General features: G+C 42.5%; 2 protein-coding genes across 3 annotated transcripts; both read left to right on the top strand.

The window, feature by feature from the left end:
• The first annotated feature begins 755 nt into the window (after nucleotides 1-755).
• On the top strand, nucleotides 756-6,847 carry LOC132892724 (H-2 class II histocompatibility antigen, A-F beta chain-like). 2 transcript variants are annotated; one of them, XM_060931063.1, is made up of 7 exons: nucleotides 756-952; nucleotides 1,570-1,619; nucleotides 1,714-1,833; nucleotides 2,001-2,282; nucleotides 2,430-2,543; nucleotides 5,400-5,438; nucleotides 5,539-6,847. In XM_060931063.1, exons 1-7 carry the CDS (start codon nucleotides 837-839, stop codon nucleotides 5,580-5,582), a joined length of 765 nt encoding a protein of 254 aa, XP_060787046.1. In that variant the 5' UTR covers nucleotides 756-836; the 3' UTR covers nucleotides 5,583-6,847. The 2 variants fall into 2 exon arrangements, with proteins under 2 accessions (XP_060787046.1, XP_060787045.1); XM_060931062.1 differs by having other exon boundaries at nucleotides 1,570-1,833.
• Nucleotides 6,848-9,962: 3,115 nt separating this feature from the next.
• On the top strand, nucleotides 9,963-14,230 carry LOC132892722 (H-2 class II histocompatibility antigen, A-F alpha chain-like). Its single transcript, XM_060931061.1, has 4 exons — nucleotides 9,963-10,191; nucleotides 10,264-10,521; nucleotides 11,430-11,711; nucleotides 11,835-14,230. Exons 1-4 carry the CDS (start codon nucleotides 10,137-10,139, stop codon nucleotides 11,954-11,956), a joined length of 717 nt encoding a protein of 238 aa, XP_060787044.1. The 5' UTR covers nucleotides 9,963-10,136; the 3' UTR covers nucleotides 11,957-14,230.
• The last annotated feature ends 9,400 nt before the right edge of the window (nucleotides 14,231-23,630 follow it).

Raw genomic sequence — 23,630 nt, 5'->3', positions numbered from 1 at the left:
AAAACATCACTTGTTGACTGGGTCTCTTATTAAAGTTTATTTTTCTAATAGAGCAGGAAGTTTTTCGAGTCTCTGTGTCTATCTGATTGGACATATTTTAACTCGTCTTCTTCGAGGAAATCACTATAATGAAAATGTTCTAAATAAAATGAAGAAGACGGCGTTATTTGGAATAAAACTGGTTTATGTGAATGTTGTAGGATTTTTTTAAAGAGTAATAGATGCAGCTAGTAAACTAGTAACAAATAAATACAGTGCCTTTAATTCTCCTCATTTTTAGTGCTGAACGGAAATGGACTTTTTATGTTATGAATCTAGCTACACAAAATTGCACATACTGAAGTGGGGTATAGTTTACAAAATTCATAAAGGTTGTGATTTGTATAAGTATTTACCCCTGTTTCTGTGAAACTCCGAAATTAACGGTTCAGTGTTTCAGAAGTCACATAATTAGCTGAATGGAGTCTCCTGATCTCAGTGTAAATATACCTGTTTATGGATGAACTCAGAGTTAAAGAACACACGGCCATGTTGTGAAACTCCATGAACATAAAGACCATGGAGTGATCAAAACAAGGCCCAAAAGAACAGCATTGGTCTGTTCAGGATCTGTTAGGAAAATAACCTGGGGTTTGATGAGGAGTGTCCAGCCTGTGTTTGTTCAGTGATCTCCTCCTCCAGCCCTTTCCTTCCCCCTTGTCTGATCCAAAAAAGCCCGGCGTAGCTGCAGGGAAACTTTCAGTCCAAATTCCACAGTTGCATGGCAATATGTAAGTGGAGGAAAGAAGACAGGTTTGACTTGTTGCTTAGAGTTTTTTAAAGTCCTGGTCTTATTTATGTGCGTGTGTGTGTGTGTGTGTGTGTGTGTGTGTGTGTGTTTAACGAGAGACCATGCGGCTGTGTGCTGTTTCCTTTCTCTGCATAATGCAGGTTTTATTCACATTGAAAGCAGGTAAGTGATGAGAATAAATCACTGCTGTGTTCCTTTATTTCTGTTGTGTTGTAGCTACAGTGTTTTTTCTCTCATTAATCTCTCCCGTCATCAGAATCAGAACTTTACTCAGTTTTTAAAACTGAATCCGAATTTTACTCAATTTTAATAGTAAAGAAGAGTAAAATAATGACAAAATTTAAAGACATGATTGATGTCTGAGTTAAAGACTGTGTAAAATGTAAAAAAAAAAAAAAGCGTGTAAAGCATGAACAGAAATAAAGTGGTTTGGAAAAGACCTTCACATGGGGACACTTCAATGTCTCTTGTTATATTCAGTTGTGAAAATTACAGTTTTTTCCTCAACATAATGTAAAGTTCTAATATTTTAATCTGGGAAAGTCACATTTAACATTGCATTTCAATTTCACTGAAAGATTTCACTAAAACACTGATAAAACCATTAAAAAGATAAAATATCTTTAAAGAAGCATTTTTTCTTTATTTATTTATTTCCTTCTTTCTTTGTTCTTCACATACATACAGTATGGGTGAATCAGCCCAGCGCCTGGTCCACTTTCTGTGCATGTTCCTCACAGTTGTTCTGATTTTAATAGTTAAATCTGTTATTTTGACAGTGAATGGTTACTATGGACATCAGTACTTCCTGTGCTACTTCTCTCAGAATGTAAGCACCGTTGAATTCATTTACTCTTGGTACTTCAACAAGTTAGAATATGTGAGGTACAACAGCACTTCAGATAAATACATGGGATTCACAGACAGCATGGTGTCAGAGGTGGAGCAGTTGAATCAAGACCCCAGTAACAGCCTCTCTTTCTTGGTTGGAGAAATCTGCTTAGAATACAGAAATAAATTCTATAACAGCATCCTGAAGACAGGTAGAGTGAAGCCATTTTAAGTGTTTTATTATATAAAATCAGAACAATACAAACTCTTACCCTGTTCTGTTTAAACATTTGGTTTACATATAGTTTCAGATCATCTACATTTTAAACACAGACCATTTCAACTTTAGACTTTAATTGTTGGTCCTTGTGTTTCTCAGTGAAACCTGAGGTCCTTGTGAGGTTACTGAGGCCCGAGGTTGACCTTGAACCAGCCGTGCTGGTGTGCAGTGCGTATGATTATTACCCCAAAGGAATCAAAGTGTCATGGCTGAGAAATGGCGAGGTCATCAGTGATGGCGTTTCCTCCACCGATGAGCTTTCAAATGGAGACTGGTACTATCAGATGCACAGTTATCTCGAGTACAGATTGAGACCTGGAGAAAACATCTCCTGCATTGTGGAGCACGAGAGTTTAACACAACCTCTCATACACACCTGGGGTGAGAACCTGGCTTCTGTTCGGTTATTATTTACTCACTGTTTGCATGAACTCGGTGTGTAACAGGAGATTTAGATCATTTACAATGATTTGAAACACAACTAACCAGTTAGTGTTCTGCCTTTTGTGTTTCTTGTTGATTTGATAGAGGCTTCACTTCCTGAGGCTGAGAGGAATAAGCTGATTATCGGCATTTTTTTCCTGGCGTTTGGAATCGTTTTGGCCATCGCTGGATTTCTTTATTACATGCTGAGCTGTAGAGGTCAGTACAGAGAGAATAAACTAACATTTCAATGAAACTGAATTCAGATAAATTTTATTGTCTTCATACCTCACAGCATAACAAAAGGCCTTCCTCAGCCAAACATCACAACCACAAAAGTACCATTTAACAGACAGAACAATGTCTACATAACACTAATGGTAAAGCAAGACAACTTAAGCCTCACTCACAACCCGCTGTACATGCTGCTACGGGCTGTCTACGGTAAAAAAATTGGCAAAACTGTGCTTGAGACTTGTGTGACACTTGCGTGTGTTTAGCGCCGTAGAAGGTCGCAGACTGCCCGTGGATACTTTTGGTCCTGCACATGCAAATTTTATGGGTCTTGCGACAAATCACGAATGCATACACTACGTACTGGACCTGTACTCCTTTTGTACACTTGAACCAAGTCAGCAGCGCGGCTAGTAGGGGCTTTTTGTGATGACAGTAAAACTCACGAGTGACGCACGGTCACTGTATGAGTGACGTGCCTCAGAAATACGACACAAGTATTCCACATTTACTGTTTGTGCGGCGCGCAAGACAGAAGTACATCTCACTTTCTACCCCTATGTGTGGTGACCTGTACGCAGCGCATGCGACCTGCACGCAACACGAGGGGCAAGACTCTGAGTATATATATTGGGGAGGAACCAAGGAACCAATCATGTAATATGTAGCATTGTAGAAAGGAAGAAGACCACGTCATTTGCTGTTTTTATTTGAGTGTATGTTAATTTACCATGCACATGTCAAATAATAAAACATGAGTATAAGGGAATAACGCATTTTATTACATTGTAAAAAATCCCAACTAAATAGCCCAACAGTTTGAGCACTGAAACACACTCTGACTCCGAGCTGCTGTCCTGCTCCTGCTGAGTGGTGGGACGGGGTGTCGGGATGTCCTCGTCCTCATCACTGAGCATGGCGCAATGACCTGATAGTGATGATGGGATTGCAGTGTCCTCACTTCTGGGCGTCGTTAGCTGAAACATATATGAAAATCAGCATCTATAATATTAATTACATAAGCATATAGATACTGAAATGAATGTTTAAAGCGTGTGTATTTACCTGTGGAAATCCCTCCGGCGAGCTGCTGTGCCTTCTGCCGGCTTGAAGGCAAACTCCTCCCTGTCCGTGCAGGGCTCGCCGGTGCTGCTACCATCATCATCATCAAACTCTTCCTCCTCCTCCCCCTCTGCTGTTTCAGGCTGGGTTACTTCACTTTTGCTCGCTTCTTCTTGGGTCCCATTTTCTAAACTTTACACTGAAATTTTAAAAAATTTTCCCACAAAATATCCAATGTTCTTCAGTTGAAAGACAGATGCAGAATGCTGCAGACACGCTGGTTTTATACCCACTCCTGGCATCACACGCAAGTTATGAGTGATTGTAACGTGCTAATCACATGCGTCACACACGCTTCACAAGTGCAGCCCGAACTCGTAGCGCAGAAAACTGGTAAAATGCAAGTCACACACACTCCACACTCACTGAACACACACTGATCACACGCGTCAGATATACGCTTTCCACGGGCTAACGGCGCAATTTTTCCCATGCCTCGAGGAAGTCAGGCATGCAGCCTGTACTTGACAAGTACTTTGCCCGGACTCCTCCCCCAAACTTTCCCCCGGGTTCACCGCGGCCCTGCGGCACGGCTGAGAGCTACTAAACCCTGCGACCCATGCGTGTCCAAAACACTTACAGCGGGTTGTGAGTGAGGCTTAAACAGGACCAAGAAAAATAAAATACAGATATTATTGAAATCTGTAACCATTTGGACTGTAATTGTGAAAGCAAGGGGTAGATAGTTGTGGTTTTTGGTCTGTGCATAATTATATAGCAAAACATGGCACTACACATTTCCTCCGGGTGCTCCGGATTCCCCCACAGTCCAAAGACATGCAGGTTAGGTTAATTGGTGGCTCTAAATTGAGCGTAGGTGTGAATGTGAGTGTGAATGGTTGTTTGTCTCTGTGTGTCAGCCCTGTGATGACCTGGCGACTTGTCCAGGGTGAACCCCGCCTTTCGCCCGTAGTCAGCTGGGATAGGATCCAGCTCACCTGTGACCCTGTAGAACAGGATAAAGCAGCTACAGATAATGGATGGATGGATTATCGCAAATGTAGAGTATTAGAGCCACTCCAAGCCCCATGGGGTTCCAGAGCGAGGTGCTGGAACTGAGGTCACTCATCCTAACAGATTGAAGTCCAAGACCCAATTGGAGTCTTTCCAAATTTATTCAAAGACACCAACAAGGTCTGTGAAATTTGCTTTTATGGAGTTTTTTGAGTCACCAGACGGAGATCAAATATGCCATGCATTCATAACATTCATCAAAAATACGTATGCCAGTATGAAGAGAATCAGCCTTTCCAAAACTTTCACAAATCTGGCAGAAATTTTTATTTCCATTTGGCTTATCAGAAACACTTACACACAAATTTACTAAAACTTTGATAAACGAGACTCAGTGATCCCAACCATCATGTCCAAGTCAACCAAAGCTCCCTTCAGGAATCAGTCCTGGAAAGTACCATCTCAATCCCTGGATGAAGTTCTTTTGAATATCTTTGATGGGATTAAAAGAAATCTGTTGTGGCATGAAAATCAAGGAACATTAATGAGTTTAATATTTGAATAGAGGTGTTGGAAGCCTGTGTGGTCCTACCAAAAAGATTTATTTGAGATTATAAAGTATAACAAATGCACAAACTAGGGGTTGAATAATTTTGGACATGGACATTTTTTAAGAATTCACAGGAATCTCTGTCCTTGATTTCATGTTGTGACATCAGCGTTTTTGTTTATGCTGTATGTTTTTATCTTTATCTTTCTTTCCAGAATGTCCTGCAGAACCAACGTCACAGTCGATATCTTTAGGTAACACAAAGATGTTACGTAACACAAAGCCATTTGTGATGCTTAAACTAATTCCAATCTCAACTCCAAATTCATTTATTATCTGCTTTTGTTTTCCCAGAGCGCACTGTTTCAGAGACGAGTTCAGAAGCTTCAAACTTATAACCTACTGCTGTGATTTTTTTAAATAAAATAACTCGAATCTTAAATGTAAGTTTATATTGTACCCCTCCTAACCACCAGGGACAATGTTATAACGCCTGGATGCCTTCACATCCCGAGACCTTTTACACAAAATCACATGCTGACCTTTTGACATATAAACTATATAGACCAGCACTTTATGACTACAAACTACTCTCAGTAATAGACAACATTCTTTTTGCTATGACAAGGGTTTTTTCTTAAGCTGTCTGTGTAAAATTTTGACTACTGTTGGAGATAAAGGTGAACCCGTCCTCCAAAGAGAGCTAGAGCTTCATATTAGCTTGTACCAACGATATTCCATTTTATAGAAATGAATCCAAAATTCCTTTGCCATGTTGTCAAATTTGGAGCCAGAACTGCGCAGAAGAAATGAGAATCAAAGTCAGGTACACCTGCCCATCTGATAGACCCACCCCCTTTCCCAATACCAAGGTCCAGCACATCATCAAGGCTGTCAATCACTTAATTCCCAGGTGTAGCCATGCCTTCTTACGATACAATGGAATAATGACTTAAAAACTAACTTCTGGGGGAAAATTAAAATGTGCAGATATACAGGGAAACTGTAATGTTACAGCAAACAGAGACATTCTATACAACTGTGGGCTTCAAACTTTGTGGAAACAGTTTGAGGAAGAACCAAACTTTGGGGGTAGCCATGACCTGAAGGTTAGAGAAGCAGCCTTGGGCCCAAAGGGTTGTTGGTTCAATTTGTGGGACGGGCAGGAAAAATGTGAGGGGAGCTGTGTGAATGAACAGCACTTTCCCCTCCCTCTAGCTGAAGTGCCCTTGAGCAGGGAAACTCTAACCCCGGGTGCTGTAGCATAGCTGCCCACTGCTCTCTGTGTGTGTGTGTGTGTGTGTGTGTGTGTGTGTGTGTGTGTGTGTGTGTGTGTGTGTGTGTGTGTGTGTTCACTGCTTCCGATGGGTTAAATGCAGAGGAGGAATTTCACTGTGTCTGACTGTACATGTGACAAATAAAGTCTTCTTCTAACCATATATGGTTATGATGGTCGGGGGGCACATACTTTTGGCTGTATAGTATATGAATAATGAAACCTTGGCTAAATCTTATTTGTTTTGATTTTTAATGTATTTCAGAATATTTTCTTGTGTGTTAATATATAACATGATCATGAATCACGATATATAATGTACTAATTATGTCTGAACACGGATAAAATACCTTAATTATTGTAATAAAAGATGATTTTCTCTCCAAACTCGAAAGTCTATTATTTCTGTTGTTGTTGTTTTTTCCTCCTGATCATACTATTTTCAGCTTAGAGGAGTGGAGCTGGTTTTGCGCTGGGACAAGCCAAATACGGTTTTGAGTGTTACAGGGGAGATGAAATGAACTAACCTGGGATTTTTTATGTCTTAAATCTAAGAGAAATGAAATAAACTGCTGCATGTGGAGGGGGTGAGGTGGGGTGGAGAGCAATATAGTAAAACAAAACTTGATTGCGTAAGTATTCTCCCTGAAATCAATTCTTGTGGAACTTGTTAAGGAGGAAACAGAATTAGAAAAGAAACCAAGAAGACAAGAGTGACTCTCATAATAATGCGACCAATTTACACTGCGTCTCCATGCAGCATTTAGGAGATGTGCAGAACCTCTTACAGAACTGTTTCATAGAAAGAACATATTCTCATGCTAGTTCACTCAGCCAGAGACTGAGAATACCATTGAGCTAAAACCTTGTTACAGGAGATTAGTACAATGTGAAGGAATTCACACAATAAGGTGTTTAAAAATACTATAACTGGAAGTGTGAACTCAAGTGCTTTAAATCTTTAGCCTCTTATCTGAAGAATAAAGAGGAAGTTCAGTCCACCACCTGGGTGCAGGCCAGAGAGTCTTGATGGGTGTCTTCCTTGTACCTTGATGGATGGCGAGTCCAGTTGAACCATGCTCGAGGCTTGAAGGGAATATAGGTGTAATAATTGCCTGAAGGTAGATGGACCGTGGTCTGATTTTGCTTCACAGGCAAGCATCAGTGTTTTAACTCTGAAGCAGGCAGCTACAGGAAGCCAGAGGTGGGAACGCAGCTGTGTGGTGGTATGGGAAACATGCGGAGGTTGGAAATAATTCTAGCACCTGCATTCTTGATCAGTTGCAAGGATTGGATGGCATGCAGAGGAGCGAGTTGCAGTCGTCCAGTCTTGAGATGACAAGCGACTGAACAAGCCAGTCAAGTCAAGTCAAGCCTGCCATCTTTTCTGTGCTCCACCCCTACGAACTGCTACACACCCATAATCAGCTGGGATAGGATCCAGCTCGCCTGCAACCCTGTAGAAAAGGATAAGCAGCTACAGATAATGGATGGATGGATTATCATTATTTTCCATTTCGTATCACCTGATGAACATTCAGTCATGTCTACGAGTTAGCGTTTCATACAGTAATACAAACACTAAAGTACAGTGGTGCTTGAAAGTTTGTGAACCCTTTAGAATTTTCTATATTTCTGCATAAATATGACCTAAAACATCATCAGATTTTCACACAAGACCTAAAAGTAGATAAAGAGAACCCAGTTAAACAAATGAGACAAAAATATTATACGTGGTCATTTATTTATTGAGGAAAATGATCCAATATTACATAACTGTGAGTGGCATAAGTATGCGAATCTTTGCTTTCAGTATCTGGTGTGACCCCCTTGTGCAGCAATAACTGCAACTAAACGTTTGCGGTAACTGTTGATCAGTCCTGCACACCGGCTTGGAGGAATTTTAGCCCGTTCCTCCGTACAGAATAGCTTCAACTCTGGGATGTTGGTGGGTTTCCTCACATGAACTGCTCGCTTCAGGTCCTTCCACAACATTTCCATTGGATTAAGGTCAGGACTTTGACTTGGCCATTCCAAAACATGAACTTTATTCTTCTTTAACCTTCTTTGGTAGAACGACTTGTGTGCTTAGGGTCGTTGTCTTGCTGCATGACCCACCTTCTCTTGAGATTCAGTTCATGGACAGATGTCCTGACATTTTCCTTCGGAATTTGCTGGTATAATTCAGAATTCATTGTTCCATCAATGGTGGCAAGCCGTCCTGGCCCAGATGCAGCAAAACAGGCCCAAACCATGATACTACCACCACCATGTTTCACAGATGGGATGAGGTTCTTATGCTGGAATGCAGTGTTTTCCTTTCTACAAACATAACACTTCTCATTTAAATCAAAAAGTTCTATTTTGGTCTCATCCATCCACAAAACATTTTTCCAATAGCCTTCTGGCTTGTCCACGTGATCTTTAGCAAACTGCAGATGAGCAGCAATGTTCTTTTTGGAGAGCAGTGGCTTTCTCCTTGCAACCCTGCCATGCACACCATTGTTGTTCAGTGTTCTCCTGATGGTGGACTCATGAACATTAACATTAGCCAATGTGAGAGAGGCCTTCAGTTGCTTAGAGGTTACTTTGAGGTCCTTTGTGACCTCGCCGACTATTACACACCTTGCTCTTGGAGTGATCTTTGTTGGTCGACCACTCCTGGGGAGGGTAACAATGGTCTTGACTTTCCTCCATTTGTACACAATCTGTCTGACTGTGGATTGGTGGAGTCCAAACTCTTTAGAGATGGTTTTGTAACCTTTTCCAGCCTGATGAGCATCAACAATGCTTTTTCTGAGGTCCTCAGAAATCTCCTTTATTTGTGCCATGATACACTTCCACAAACATGTGTTGTAAAGATCAGACTTTGATAGATCCCTGTTCTTTAAATAAAACAGGGTGCCCACTCACACCTGATTGTCATACCAATTGATTGAAAACATCTGACTCTAATTTCACCTTCAAATTAACTGCTAATCCTAGAGGTTCACATACTTTTGCCACTCACAGATATGTAATATTGGATCATTTTCCTCAATAAATAAATGACCAAGTATAATATTTTTGTCTCATGTGTTTAACTGGGTTCTCTTTATCTACTTTTAGGACTTGTGTGAAAATCTGATGATGTTTTAGGTTGTATTTATGCAGAAATATAGAAAATTCTAAAGGGTTCACAAACTTTCAAGCACCACTATATGTGCATACTGTGAAGAAAAATTAATTCATATTTATCAATTTTAATTCTGTGAGAGTGAAATAGGCTCCAGCTTGCCTGCGACCCTGTAGAACAGGATAAAGCGGCTAGAGATAATGAGATGAGATGAGATGAGATGAGATGAGATGAGATGAGATGAGATGAATGTGAAATATGAAAGTGAAAAGTTGTTTTTTTTTCTTACTGGAGCCTCCTGTCACACAGAGAATGTGATTGGGTAGTTTATAAGGAAGTAGTACATTTATTATCCTCCTGAGAACCAACCCATAGACTTGTGTCCTCTGTAGTTGACATTTATTTTACATGCACACCCTCTTACTCTTTCAAGCTATTCACTTGAATCCTTGAATATCATGTGATTAGGAGGGTTGCTGAGTAATAGAGAAAGAGAGAGAGAGAAAGAGAGAGAGAGACTCTACAGGTTGAACGCATTACTTTAAGGTGGACTGTGACACGATGAAGCTCTGTATGATTCTCGTCCTTTTACCGATTCTGCGAGTGAATGCTTCCTGTAAGTAGATGAAGAACAGAATAGAATAGAATAAACAAATGTTTTATCATTAATCAGATTTTTTTTCTCCAGTTGATGTCGGGCCCTTGTTCACTACACTGTCTGGCTGCAGTGACTCTGGGAACGAATCCCAGTTCCTCGTGAGTCTGAATCAGAATGAAATATTGTATGAAGATTTTGAGGCCCAGCAACAGATCAGCAGATTGCCTCCGTTTATCGGCCAACTGGATCTTCCAGATTTGTATGTGACAGCAGTTAATAACAGAGACAGATGTCTTCTGAACATCAAGAGAACGAGAAAACTGGTCGGAAGTCCAGCTGAGTCCGAAGGTAATGAGATTAACGTTACATGTTATTGTTCGATCAGTTTGTTGTAATGCTCTTTAATTGTCACTGAGTACTCCTCAGTGACAATTCCTCAGATGAGAAAACTGCAGTACGTATTCAACGGAATTCAAGGAAAGCATGTGATGCTAGATCATGACTCCTTTATCTATTAGCATGCTAAATAGCTGATGTTGAGCTAATACTTTTGATAATCAGCGCTAGCATTAACACCTCTTTCACATCACCAGCTGACTGACCTTTTCAGCTGATAAAATGTGATCCAACATCCTTTATTCTGATACCACACACCTTGCACTGAGCCAATCTTTTGTTGGGGTCTTGTGTGAAAGCCAAAGCCAAAGTTTATCACTAATGACAGAGCAGTTGCAGATGAGCTCTCCATGGGCTCGGTGTTGTTGCTGACATACTGCAGCTTACAGTCATCTGTGGCCGCATGCATATGGAGAGGATATTACACAGTGGTACAAAGATATGAAGTTTATCTCTGAGTGGTGAATGGATATATCACCAGTGAAAATAGTTTTCAACATGAGAAGATAAACTTCATATCTTCACCCTACAGTGTAATGTTCTTTATATTACATAGACACATCCACAAAAAAACACTCAAGTTAATGAAAATAATTTTAATTTTTAACCGGTTCATCATTTTGACAACACACATCTAGTCAGCGGGAAAACACTGGGAGTGACGTCATCGGAGTGAAATATGGGGAATTATTACACATAGAGGACACTTTTTCAATGGAATAAAAACTATTCCCTTTGATAAAATAGTTCTGTATAAAATGTTATACTGAACTTGATACAAAATGCAAATGTGATTCCAAAAACATGCACTCAGAGATATTTACACACTTTATCTAAAATTCGTGGCTTTTTTTTTTCAGAGCCTCCAGAAGTGAGCATCTACCCAAAACACAACATAGAGTCTGGAGTAGAAAATAACTTCATCTGCTTTATGAAGAATTTCTATCCTCCACACATCAAAGTTAACTGGATGAGGAACGGTGAGTCAGTGACAGAGGGAGTGTACAACAGCCAGCTTTCAATGAACACAGACGGAACCTTCAATTCATTCTCCATCCTGACGAGTTCTCCGACTGAAGGAGATGAATACAGCTGCATGGTGGAGCATGAAGCTCTGGACTCACCTCAGACTAGAACATGGGGTGAGAAACAGCTTCACTGGATTTATTTCACTTTATTTTACTTCATAATACTGACTCAATATGTATGTGTGTGTGTGTGTGTGTGTGTGTGTGTGTGTGTGTGTGTGTGTGTGTGTTCCACAGATGAACCAGTGGTAATTCGGAGTGTAACTCCGACGGTGGTGTTTGCAGTGGGAATTGCTGTTGGAATACTGGGATTAGCTATAGGAATGTTCTTCGTCATTAAAGCATCATGTACCTGTTAAACTTTTTAACAGGATCTGTATGAACACTGGCAACTGGACTTTTTTCTCTCTTGAAATTAATAAGATTTTTTTTTTTAAAAACCACAACTTGTCATGTGACCTGTCCTGAAGAGCTTTACCAAAGGCTTTACCTCTGACACTGGAGACTCCTTCCATAAATGTTAAATAAACACATTTCTCCTTACAGGAAACTTCACTGATTACACACTTTTTATTCGTTTTTTTTGTAATCTCAAGATCATAAAAGTTATTTTCTGAGATCATATAACAGCACCATTCCAACTTTACACAGCTGTGGCAAGTGACATGAGATCATCTACTGGTATCATGGCACTTCTGCACTAATTACATCCGAGGCATTGAAATATCCAGCAAAGGCTATAGACCTCCATTACTTCCATCCAGACCTCAGAAGCCAATCCCAGAGACATCGCCTTCAAAATGAGCAGAATTGATATTCTCCATCATTACATTTACAAATACTTTGACAAAGAAACAATTATTCATTAACACGTTGATTACAGCATTTTTAAATCATAAACTGTTCATTTTTCAGTATTTAATTTCAGTTTAATTTAAAATAGAATAATGAATAAACACAAAAATTAATGGACCCACATGGTTTCCAGAGATGGCACATGAAACTATCCAGGCAAAGTAGAAGCTGTGCAGAACTTCCCTGAACTCCAGTCCATCCAGGATGTGCAGAAGTTCATGATGTTCTGAAAGAGCTGCAGATCTCACATAGAAAAGGGCATTGACACAGGAATGTACAAGAGCACTCAAGGACTAACAGGCTTTAATCACAGCTCCTGTTCTGAGTCCATCAAACCTTTTGCGCTCCAGACTGATGCTAGTGATCAGGTTCTTAGGGTTGTACTTACACAAGACACTGACAGAATAGAAGATTGTTGGAGATCATGATTCCAGGATATTATAACAGTATATTACATTACAGGCGTTTGTCCCTCATCAGAGGGACAGCACATGTGGAGAGCTTGGGAATTAAGCTAAGAGAGATGAGACTGAGATGGTATGGGCACATCCTGAGAAGAGATGCAGAACATGTTGGAAGGAGAGTGTTGAGGATGGAGCTGCCAGGCAAACAAAAACGAGGAAGGCCAAAGAGGAGGTACATGGATGTGGTGAGAGAGGACATGAAAGTGGCAGGTGTGGTAGAGAAGGATGCAGAAGACAGGGAGCAATAGAGATGAAAGATCCGCTGTGGCGACCCCTAATCGGGAGCAGCCACAAGAAGAAGATATTACATTACAGGTGTTTAGTAGATGCTTTTATCCAGAGCGATGTACAACACACCCAGAGCAGCCTGGTCCAAGGAATCAAACCAGTGACCTTTTGGTCCTAAAGCTGCTTCTCTAACCATTAGGCCATGGCCTACAAAGGAGCTAACAGGTGCTGTTCGATCTCAGAAGAACTCGAGTGAGAAATTAAGATTTCAGTTGGTACCAACTGTGCAGCTTTCACCTGAGTTTAACCATCCTCGTGATAAATTAATGAGCTGTCCATCTATAAGGTTTGGATTGTCGTGTGCAGTCCAGGAACGGCAAATTACCACAAAACCAGCAAAAACACTACGGCTACGCAGCAGTAAAGTTCATGACCTTTAAAACGTCAGACTTTTTATTATCCTCAGCAAAAACTGAAGCAGGAAATCCTGACCCATGTACTGATCAAATTTACTTTATAATGAAGAACGAAGTTCTGTTTCATTCTGTACCGAAGCAGGGACAGGGCCAGATGTTACATCGCTGTAGCTCGTGCTGAAAAAGTGACAGAAAAGCCTTTTTATAAAAGCCCTTGGATAACTGAAGAAACTTTTATGTGTTAAACATGGATTTATAAACTATACATCCCAAAAGCCCTGCTCTTAGCACGGTGAGTTTTTATATCAAAGGAAAATTTAACAAAATACTCAAAGAAAATAAAAAAATCAATTAAAAACCTCAGCTGTATATGTGTGAAGGCTTAGTGAGGAGGAAACCAGTTTTATTGGCTCTGTGTCTTTATTATTGATGTCATGTTCTGCACTTTCTCACACTCAAGATTCCACTTCCCAGAGATCACAGCCGCTTTCGAATATGGCCGCAGCGGACTACAACAACCATCCTGCACCACACTGTTCTCAGTCTCCGGAGTTCTAATCACACACACACCTGGTCCTGATCAGAGCGCAATCACTGCCACAATATAAACGGACTTTGTTTACAGTGTGTCATTGTGAAATAAATGCTCAGCGAGACTGTCTTCACCACACCTTTATTGTTTGTGCTGATTATTGATCCGGGTTGTATTTGGGTTACTGCTCATACTCTCTGCCTCTTTAATGACTGTGTGTGTTTTGCCTGACCACTGCCTCTTTACTGACTGTGTCAAGTCAAGTAAAGTTTAGCGCTTTTAACAATAAACATTGTTGCAAAGCAGCTTTCCAGAATTTAAATGACTTTAAACATGAGCTAATTTTATCCCTAATCTATCCCCAATGATGAAGGCTATGGTGGCAAGAAAAACTCCCTCAGACGACATGAGGAAGAAACCTCGAGAGGAACCAGACTCAAAAGGGAACCCATCCTCATTTGGGCAACAACAGACAACATGACTATAACATTAACAGTTTTAACATGAAGTCAGTTTCGTTGATGTTATAAACCCTTCATTGATGGAAACTTGAGTGTAAAACTGTTCATGACAACTGCAGTCCTAAAGTTAGCAAGTCAACTGTAGTCCTCAGCCATAAAAGCATTACTGTAAGAGTCCAGAGCGTCTTCCAAGTGTGACTTTCAACTGTCCTCATGGGGCCGTCCTCCACAGGAGCGATGCGATGAGACTCCAACCAGACACAGGGCACCAGGATGGATCAGACAGGTCCGAGGAGCAGAAGAGGTTCAGCACCTCGATCCCAGGACCGACATGTAACTCAGAGGGACAGATTTGGGGGGGAGAGAAAACACAGGTTGTTAGGTATGCCCAGTGTCACCTGAATAAGTAGGAGCAGTATACATATTGCACTGAGTACAAGCAGGGACTCCAGCAAAACTAACTATGACAGCATAACTAAAAGGAGAGAGCCAGAAGGTAACACAGGCATGAGGGGCCCCGGGACATAAAGCAGCAGCCACTACACCATCAACAAACTCGAGTGAGCAAGCGAGTGGGGACTGACAGCATCCATACATCCCAGTTTACCAAAACACTCTGTCTGAGGACCCTCCAGATCTACACCTTTACCTCATAAACACCATTAACACAAGGCTTGAATAAACAGATATGTTTAGTCAAGGCTTACTGTGTGTGTCTCACCTGACCACTGCCTCTTTACTGACTGTGTCTGTCTTGCCTGACCACTGCCTTTTTACTGACTGTGTGTGTGTTTCGGCTGACAACTGCCTCTTTACTAACTGTGTGTGTTTTGCCTGACCCCTGCCTGTTTACTGACTGTGTGTCTCGCCTGACCCCTGCCTGTTTACTGTGTGTGTTTCGTCCGACCCCTGCCTGCTTACTGACTGTGTGTGTCTCGCCTGACCACTGCCTCTTTACTGACTGTGTGTGTTTCACCTGACCCCTGCCTGTTTACTGACTGTGTGTGTTTCACCTGACCACTGCCTCTTTACTGACTGTGTGTGTTTCACCTGACCCCTACCTGTTTACTGACTGTTTGTGTCTCGCCTGACAACTGCCTCTTTACTGACTGTGTGTGTCTCGCCTGACAACTGCCTCTTTACTAACTGTGTGTGTCTCGCCTGACAACTGCCTCTTTACTGACTGTGTGTGTCTTGCCCGACCCCTGCCTGTTTACTGACTGTGTGTGTCTCACCTGACCCCTGCCTGTTTACTGGCTGTGTGTGATGATGGAAGCAACCTGACGCCCACTGTTTCCCTCTGTCAGTAAAGCCAGAACTGAACCCTTCTTTTTCTCACTCAAAACTTTTCTTTTTAAGTTTTTTGGTATGATGAATAGATATTTTTGTATTCCAGTTAAATGTAAGGTCCTATTAGCACTGTTTTTCTATCCACACTGGTCCTAATGCAAGAGGATAGTGCTGACCACAGCAGTGGTTTTTATACTTTTCCTCGTTAAATAAGATTTGGTTCAGGTGATCACTGAATCAGGAACTCATTCAGTAAAATGAGGTGTGCTTGTTTTGGAATTCCAGCACAAACACTGGAATGAAATGCCTGCCAGACATCAAGATACTGATTTAAGAAAAAAACAGAAGTGGTCTCTTAATTTTTTTTTCCAGAGCTGTATGTTAAAAACACAGATATGTAAAGGTTATGTAAAAAATAAATCATATTCTGGAGATAAACTGGAGTTAACTGTCTTGCATTTGTGGTGCAAGTACAGTGAGAACAATGTGAAAAACACACCTCTTCACAAACAGCTCCATGATCATCCAAACGGAACAGTTGTCATGTCCAGAAGGGGTCTTACCAAAGGAAAACAATAAACAATATGCAGATGAACTTAGCAACAGTAATTATGAGCTTCACCACAAAACAAGACCCGATCCTGTCCAGGGTGAGGACTCAGCTATTCAGGCCGAGTGGGAAAACACCATAATACATTTAAACTTTTTTATTTCCTTGTTCCTTAATAAGAAAAATTGCTCAAATTCTTCTCATTATACTGGAATGTTATAGGATGGTTCTACTACCCATAACCTGAACCTTGATCCAGTTACAGAGTGAAAGCTTCTCATCTCATCTCATCTCATTATCTCTAGCCGCTTTATCCTATTCTACAGGGTCGCAGGCAAGCTGGATCCTATCCCAGCTGACTACGGGTGAAAGGCGGGGTTCACCCTGGACAAGTCGCCAGGTCATCACAGGGCTGACACATAGACACAGACAACCATTCACACTCACATTCACACCTACGCTCAATTTAGAGTCACCAGTTAACCTAACCTGCATGTCTTTGGACTGTGGGGGAAACCGGAGCACCCGGAGGAAACCCACGCAGACACGGGGAGAACATGCAAACTCCGCACAGAAAGGCCCTCGCCGGCCACGGGGCTCGAACCCGGACCTTCTTGCTGTGAGGCGATAGTGCTAACCACTACACCACCGTGCCGCCCGTGAAAGCTTCTGCTTACTTATAAATAAAAGGGCAGTAAAGGGGAGGGTGTGGACGCTGCTGCCCCCTGCTGGCTGATGGCGGTGTCGCAGGGAATCTGACAAGGAATCGGTGAAAATCAAACAGAATTACACAATGTTTCATCTCAGAACTTAATGTGAAGATCCTCAAAAAAACCTGATGTGAGTTCAGCTGCTTGTGTTTTGAGGCTTGGCATGATGAATACAGATTTAATAAAAAGTTCAGTTCAGTGATCAGTTTAGTCACTCTGGACTTTGACATCATCATCACTAATCTGATTTTAGCATCAGTTTGATCCTGTGAAGAGTGTGGTCCAATCATTACAGCCTCAGTTTATAGTCATGACACACAGGGTGTAATATACAGTGGTGTTTGAAAGTTTGTGAATCCTTTAGAATTTTCTATATTTCTGCATAAATATGACCTAAAACTTCATCAGATTTTCACACAAGTCCTAAAAGTAGATAAAGAGAACCCAGTTAAACAAATGAGACAAAAATATTATACTTGGTCATTTATTTATTGAGGAAAATGATCCAATATTACATATCTGTGAGTGGCAAAAGTATGCAGACCTTTGCTTTCAGTATCTGGTGTGACCCCCCTTGTGCAGCAATAACTGCAACTAAACGTTTGCGGTAACTGTTGATCAGTCCTGCACACCAGCTTGGAGGAATTTTAGCCCATTGCTCCGTACAGAACAGCTTCAACTCTGGGATGTTGATGGGTTTCCTCACATGAACTGCTCGCTTCAGACCCTTCCACAACATTTCCACTGGATTAAGGTCAGGACTTTGACTTGGCCATTCCAAAACATTAACTTTATTCTTCTTTAACCATTCTTTGGTAGAACGACTTGTGTGCTTAGGGTCATTGTCTTGCTGCATGACCCACCTTCTCTTGAGAATCGGTTCATGGACAGATGTCCTGACATTTTCCTTTAGAATTCACTGCTATAATTCAGAATTCATTGTGTCGTGGGGGTGATGGTATTAAGTGTATTGTACTGTTGTGATTATTTATGTGTTTGTTACCATTTAATGGGGGCTGAGCAAAGTGAGAATGACACTGGACTTGATACTAATGTTATTTGTGGCAGTTGGACTGACGAATGGGACAATGTGGGGGGAGGTTGAGAAACTGTGCTTAATGTTACAGGTGCCACTGTGATTGGAGTCTCCGCTGAGACGCTGCACAGCATAATAAGCCGCAGCTGTGAGCACTTATGGCCATTTTCGGTGTGGGGCTACGAATTGGCTGAAGCCATAATCAGCGCGTGGATAAAATGGCTCATTAAACTGCAATGCAGGTTCCCTTTTTTTTTGGCCCGGACTGCCACGACACAGAGGGTGGTACCAGATCTCCGCTCGCCAGAACTGCTAACGCCGAAATCTTCTGCTCTGCCGCAACCAGGAAGGGACCGCTCCATGCTGGCTTGCCGAGGAGGAGAGGCTACGTGTAGACGACGAAAGGAACGATTATCCTGCGCACTCTAATCAAATTAAAGGAACGGTGAATTCCAGCTGTTTACTGAGCAAGTGTGTTTAACCCTTGTGCTCCGAAGTACTCAGATGATTGTTTATTTATGACAGATACTGTGGTGGCAGCAGCGACTGGATTGGGAGTTCTGGGTCTCGGGAGCAGCGTCATCACGCTGAGCGGCCGTACGTGCGACGGGTGGTACAACGCGGCCGTCAACTTAAGAGTCAGCTTTGCCATTGAACTGAACACCGGTTCTCGGCTTGCATTACCAACAACTCTGGGCGGAAAGACTGAGTATTGCTTTCTGGGACCGGGTGGGTCTTTGTGGGGGATTATCGAGGTGTCTTTCCCTTGGTGTGATTTTTTTTTTCTTTTTTTTTTTTGGTCGGAAGGGGTTCCGACTGAACGGACATCTCATCTCATTATCTGTAGCCGCTTTATCCTGTTCTACAGGGTCGCAGGCAAGCGGGATCCTATCCCAGCTGACTACGGGCGAAAGGCGGGGTACACCCTGGACAAGTCGCCAGGTCATCACAGGGCTGACACATAGACACAGACAACCATTCACACTCACATTCACACCTATGCTCAATTTAGAGTCACCAGTTAACCTAACCTGCATGTCTTTGGACTGTGGGGGAAACCGGAGCACCCGGAGGAAACCCACGTGGACACGGGGAGAACATGCAAACTCCGCACAGAAAGGCCCTCACCGGCCACGGGGCTCGAACCCGGACCTTCTTGCTGTGAGGCGACAGTGCTAACCACTACACCACCGTGCTGCCCCCGAACGGACATTTTTTTCTTTTATATTTTTTCCCCTTCCATTTGTATTTTTTTTTTTATTAGACTTTTAGGGTCCTGCGTTTACTTGCCGGGACCTGGGTTCGGGGGTAGTGCAACCAGTCTGTTGGCAGGCCTGAGTGGGTTACTGAACACGTGTGGAGTGCTACTGGTTTGACCTTTTTTTTTCTGCTTGGCCTTTTATATGTGGGGGAGATTTTTTGTGTATTTGCCTGCATTTCCTAACTAAGATTGCTGTGTATTGATGTGTGCATCTATCTGTTTTGGTTACTGTGTATTTGGTGTGCATTGCTCCATTGCTTGAAGTGCTGCGTATTTACCTGTGTGTATTTGGTGTACATTGCTCCACTGTTTGAAGTGCTGTGTATTTGCCAGTGTATTTCCCCACTGTATTGGATTGCTGTGCATCTGTTGACTAATTGGGACTGCTGTGCATTTGTCACTGTTTTTTTTAAGGGTTTTGCTGTGCCAAACAACTGCTGTAGTCTATTACCTCTTTTCTCAGCCCGTATGGTGGCAAGACTGAATTTTATAAATAAAGCATTGTAATTTTTGAATGATTGCGTCTGTGTAGTGGTGTGTGTCTTGGGATTTCTAGCCTGGTGTGTGCCTGCATTCAGGTGACACTTGTTCCATCAATGATGGGAAGCCGTCCTGGCCCAGATGCAGCCAAACAGGCCCAAACCATGATACTACCACCACCATGTTTCACAGAAGGGATAAGGTTCTTATGCTGGAATGCAGTGTTTTCCTTTCTCCAAACATAATGTCATCAAGTCAAGTTTATTTGGATCGCGCATTTTAACAGTAGACATAGTCCCAAAGCAGCTTTACAGAATCTGAATGATCCAAGACATGAGCCAATTTTATCCCTAATCTATCCCCAATGAGCAAGCCCATAGCGACAGTGGCAAGGAAAAACTCCCCCAGACGACATGAGGAAGAAACCTCAAGAGGAACCAGACTCAAAAGGGAACCAATCCTCACCTGGACAACAAGAGACAACATGACTATAACATTAACAGTTTTAACATGAAGTCAGTTTCCCTGATGTTATAAACTCTTCATTGATGGAAACTTGAGTGCAAAAGTATTTATAACAACTGCAGTCCCAAAGTTAGCAAGCCAACTGTAGTCCTCAGCCACAAAAACATTATTGTAAGTGTCCAGAGTGTCTTACAAGTGTGACTTTCAACTGTCCATATGGGGCTGTCCTCCACAGGAGCGATGTGATGAGACTCCAACCAGACACAGGGCACCAGGATGGATCAGGCAGGTCCAAGGAGCAGAAGAGGTTCAGCATCTCGATCCCAGGACCGACATATAACTCAGAGGGACAGATTGGGGGGGGGAAGAGACAGAAAACACAGGTTGTTAGATATGCCCAATGTCACCTGAATAAGTAGGAACAGTATACATATTGCACTGATTACAAGCAGGGACTCCGGCAAAACTAACTATGATAGCATAACTAAAAGGGGAGAGCCAGAAGGTAACACAGGCATGAGGGAGCCCCGGGACATAAAGCAGCAGCCACTACACCATCAACAAACTCGAGTGAGCAAGCGAGTGGGGACTGACAGCATCCATACATCCCAGTTTACCAAAACACTCTGTCTGAGGACCCTCCAGATCTACACCTTTACCTCATAAACACCATTAACACAAGGCTTGAATAAACAGATATGTTTAGTCAAGGCTTACTGTGTGTGTCTCACCTGACCACTGCCTCTTTACTGACTGTGTGTGTCTCGCCTGACAACTGCCTCTTTACTGACTGTGTGTGTCTCGCCTCACCACTGCTTCTTTACTGTGTGTTTCGCCTGACCCCTGCCTGTTTACTGACTGTGTGTGTCTTGCCTGACCCCTGCCTCTTTACTGACTGTGTGTGTGTTTCGGCTGACAACTGCCTCTTTACTAACTGTGTGTGTTTCGCCTGACCCCTGCCTGTTTACTGACTGTGTGTGTCTTGCCTGACCACTGCCTCTTTACTGACTGTGTGTGTCTCGCCTGACCACTGCCTCTTCACTGACTGTGTGTGTCTCGCCTGACCACTGCCTCTTTACTGACTGTGTGTGTCTCACCTGACCACTGCCTCTTCACTGACTGTGTGTGTGTCTCGCCTGACCACTGCCTCTTTACTGACTGTGTGTGTCTCGCCTGACCTCTGCCTGCTTACTGACTGTGTGTGTCTCGCCTGACCACTGCCTCTTTACTGACTGTGTGTGTGTGTTTCGTCTGACAACTGCCTCTTTACTAACTGTGTGTGTCTTGCCTGACCCCTGCCTGTTTACTGTGTGTGTCTCGCCTGACCCCTGCCTGTTACTGACTGTGTGTGTCTCGCCTGACAACTGCCTCTTTACTAACTGTGTGTGTCTTGCCTGACCCCTGCCTGTTTACTGTGTGTCTTGCCTGACCCCTGCCTGTTTACTGTGTGTGTCTCGCCTGACCCCTGCCTGTTACTGACTGTGTGTGTCTCGCCTAACCCCTGCCTGTTTACTGTGTGTGTCTCACCTGACCCCTGCCTGTTACTGACTGTGTGTGTCTCGCCTGAAAACTGCCTCTTTACTAACTGTGTGTGTCTTGCCTGACCCCTGCCTGTTTACTGTGTGTGTCTTGCCTGACCCCTGCCTGTTTACTGTGTGTGTCTTGCCTGACAACTGCCTGTTTACTGACTGTGTGTCTCGCCTGACAACTGCCTCTTTACTAACTGTGTGTGTCTCGCCTGACCACTGCCTCTTTATTGACTTTGTGTGTCTTGCCTGACCACTGCCTCTTTACTGACTTTGTGTGTTTTGCCTGACAACTGCCTGTTTACTGACTGTGTGTCTCGCCTGACCCCTGCCTCTTTACTAACTGTGTGTGTCTCGCCTGACCACTGCCTCCTTACTGACTTTGTGTGTTTCGCCTGACAACTGCCTCTTTACTAACTGTGTTTCGCCTGACCCCTGCCTGTTTACTGACTGTGTGTGTTTCACCTGACAACTGCCTCTTTACTAACTGTGTGTGTTTCGCCTGACCCCTGCCTGTTTACTGACTGTGTGTGTTTCGCCTGACAACTGCCTCTTTACTAACTGTGTGTGTTTTGGCTGACCCCTGCCTGTTGATTGACTGTGTGTGTCTTGCCCGACCCCTGCCTGTTTACTGACTGTGTGTGTCTCACCTGACCTCTGTCTGTTTACTGGCTGTGTGTGATGATGGAAGCAACCTGACGCTCACTGTTTCCCTCTGTCAGTAAAGCCAGAACTGAACCCTTCTTTTTCTCACTCAAAACTTTTCTTTTTAAGTTTTTTGGTATGATGAATAGATATTTTTGTATTCCAGTTAAATGTAAGGTCCTATTAGCACTGTTTTTCTATCCACACTGGTCCTATTGCAAGAGGATAGTGCTGACCACAGCAGTGGTTTTTATACTTTTCCTCGTTAAATAAGATTTGGTTCAGGTGATCACTGAATCAGGAACTCATTCAGTAAAATGAGGTGTGCTTGTTTTGGAATTCCAGCACAAACACTGCAATGAAATCCCTGCCAGACATCAAGATACTGATTTAAGAAAAAAACGGAAGTGGTCTCTTAATTTTTTTTCCAGAGCTGTATGTTAAAAGCACAGATATGTAAAGGTTATGTAAAAAATAAATCATATTCTGGAGATAAACTGGAGTTAACTGTCTCACATTTGTGGTGCAAGTACAGTGAGAACAATGTGAAAAACACACCTCTTCACAAACAGCTCCATGATCATCCAAACGGAACAGTTGTCATGTCCAGAAGGGGTCTTACCAAAGGAAAACAATAAACAATATGCAGATGAACTTAGCAACAGTAATTATGAACTTCACCACAAAACAAGACCCGATCCTGTCCAGGGTGAGGACTCAGCTATTCAGGCCTAGTGGGAAAACACCGTAATACATTTAAACTTTTTTATTTCCTTGTTCCTTAATAAGAAAAATTGCTCAAATTCTTCTCATTATACTGGAATGTTATAGGATGGTTCTACTACCCATAACCTGAACCTTGATCCAGTTACAGAGTGAAAGCTTCTCATCTCATCTCATCTCATCTTATTATCTCTAGCCGCTTTATCCTGTTCTACAGTGTCGCAGGCAAGCTGGAGCCTATCCCAGCTGACTACGGGCGAAAGGCGGGGTACACCCTGGACAAGTCGCCAGGTCATCACAGGGCTGACACATAGACACAGACAACCATTCACACTCACATTCACACCTACGCTCAATTTAGAGTCACCAGTTAACCTAACCTGCATGTCTT

Source organism: Neoarius graeffei, chromosome 10 (assembly GCF_027579695.1).
Source record: "Neoarius graeffei isolate fNeoGra1 chromosome 10, fNeoGra1.pri, whole genome shotgun sequence".
Taxonomy (NCBI): Eukaryota; Metazoa; Chordata; class Actinopteri; order Siluriformes; family Ariidae; genus Neoarius; species Neoarius graeffei.
This window is presented reverse-complemented; position numbering and strand designations above follow the sequence as displayed.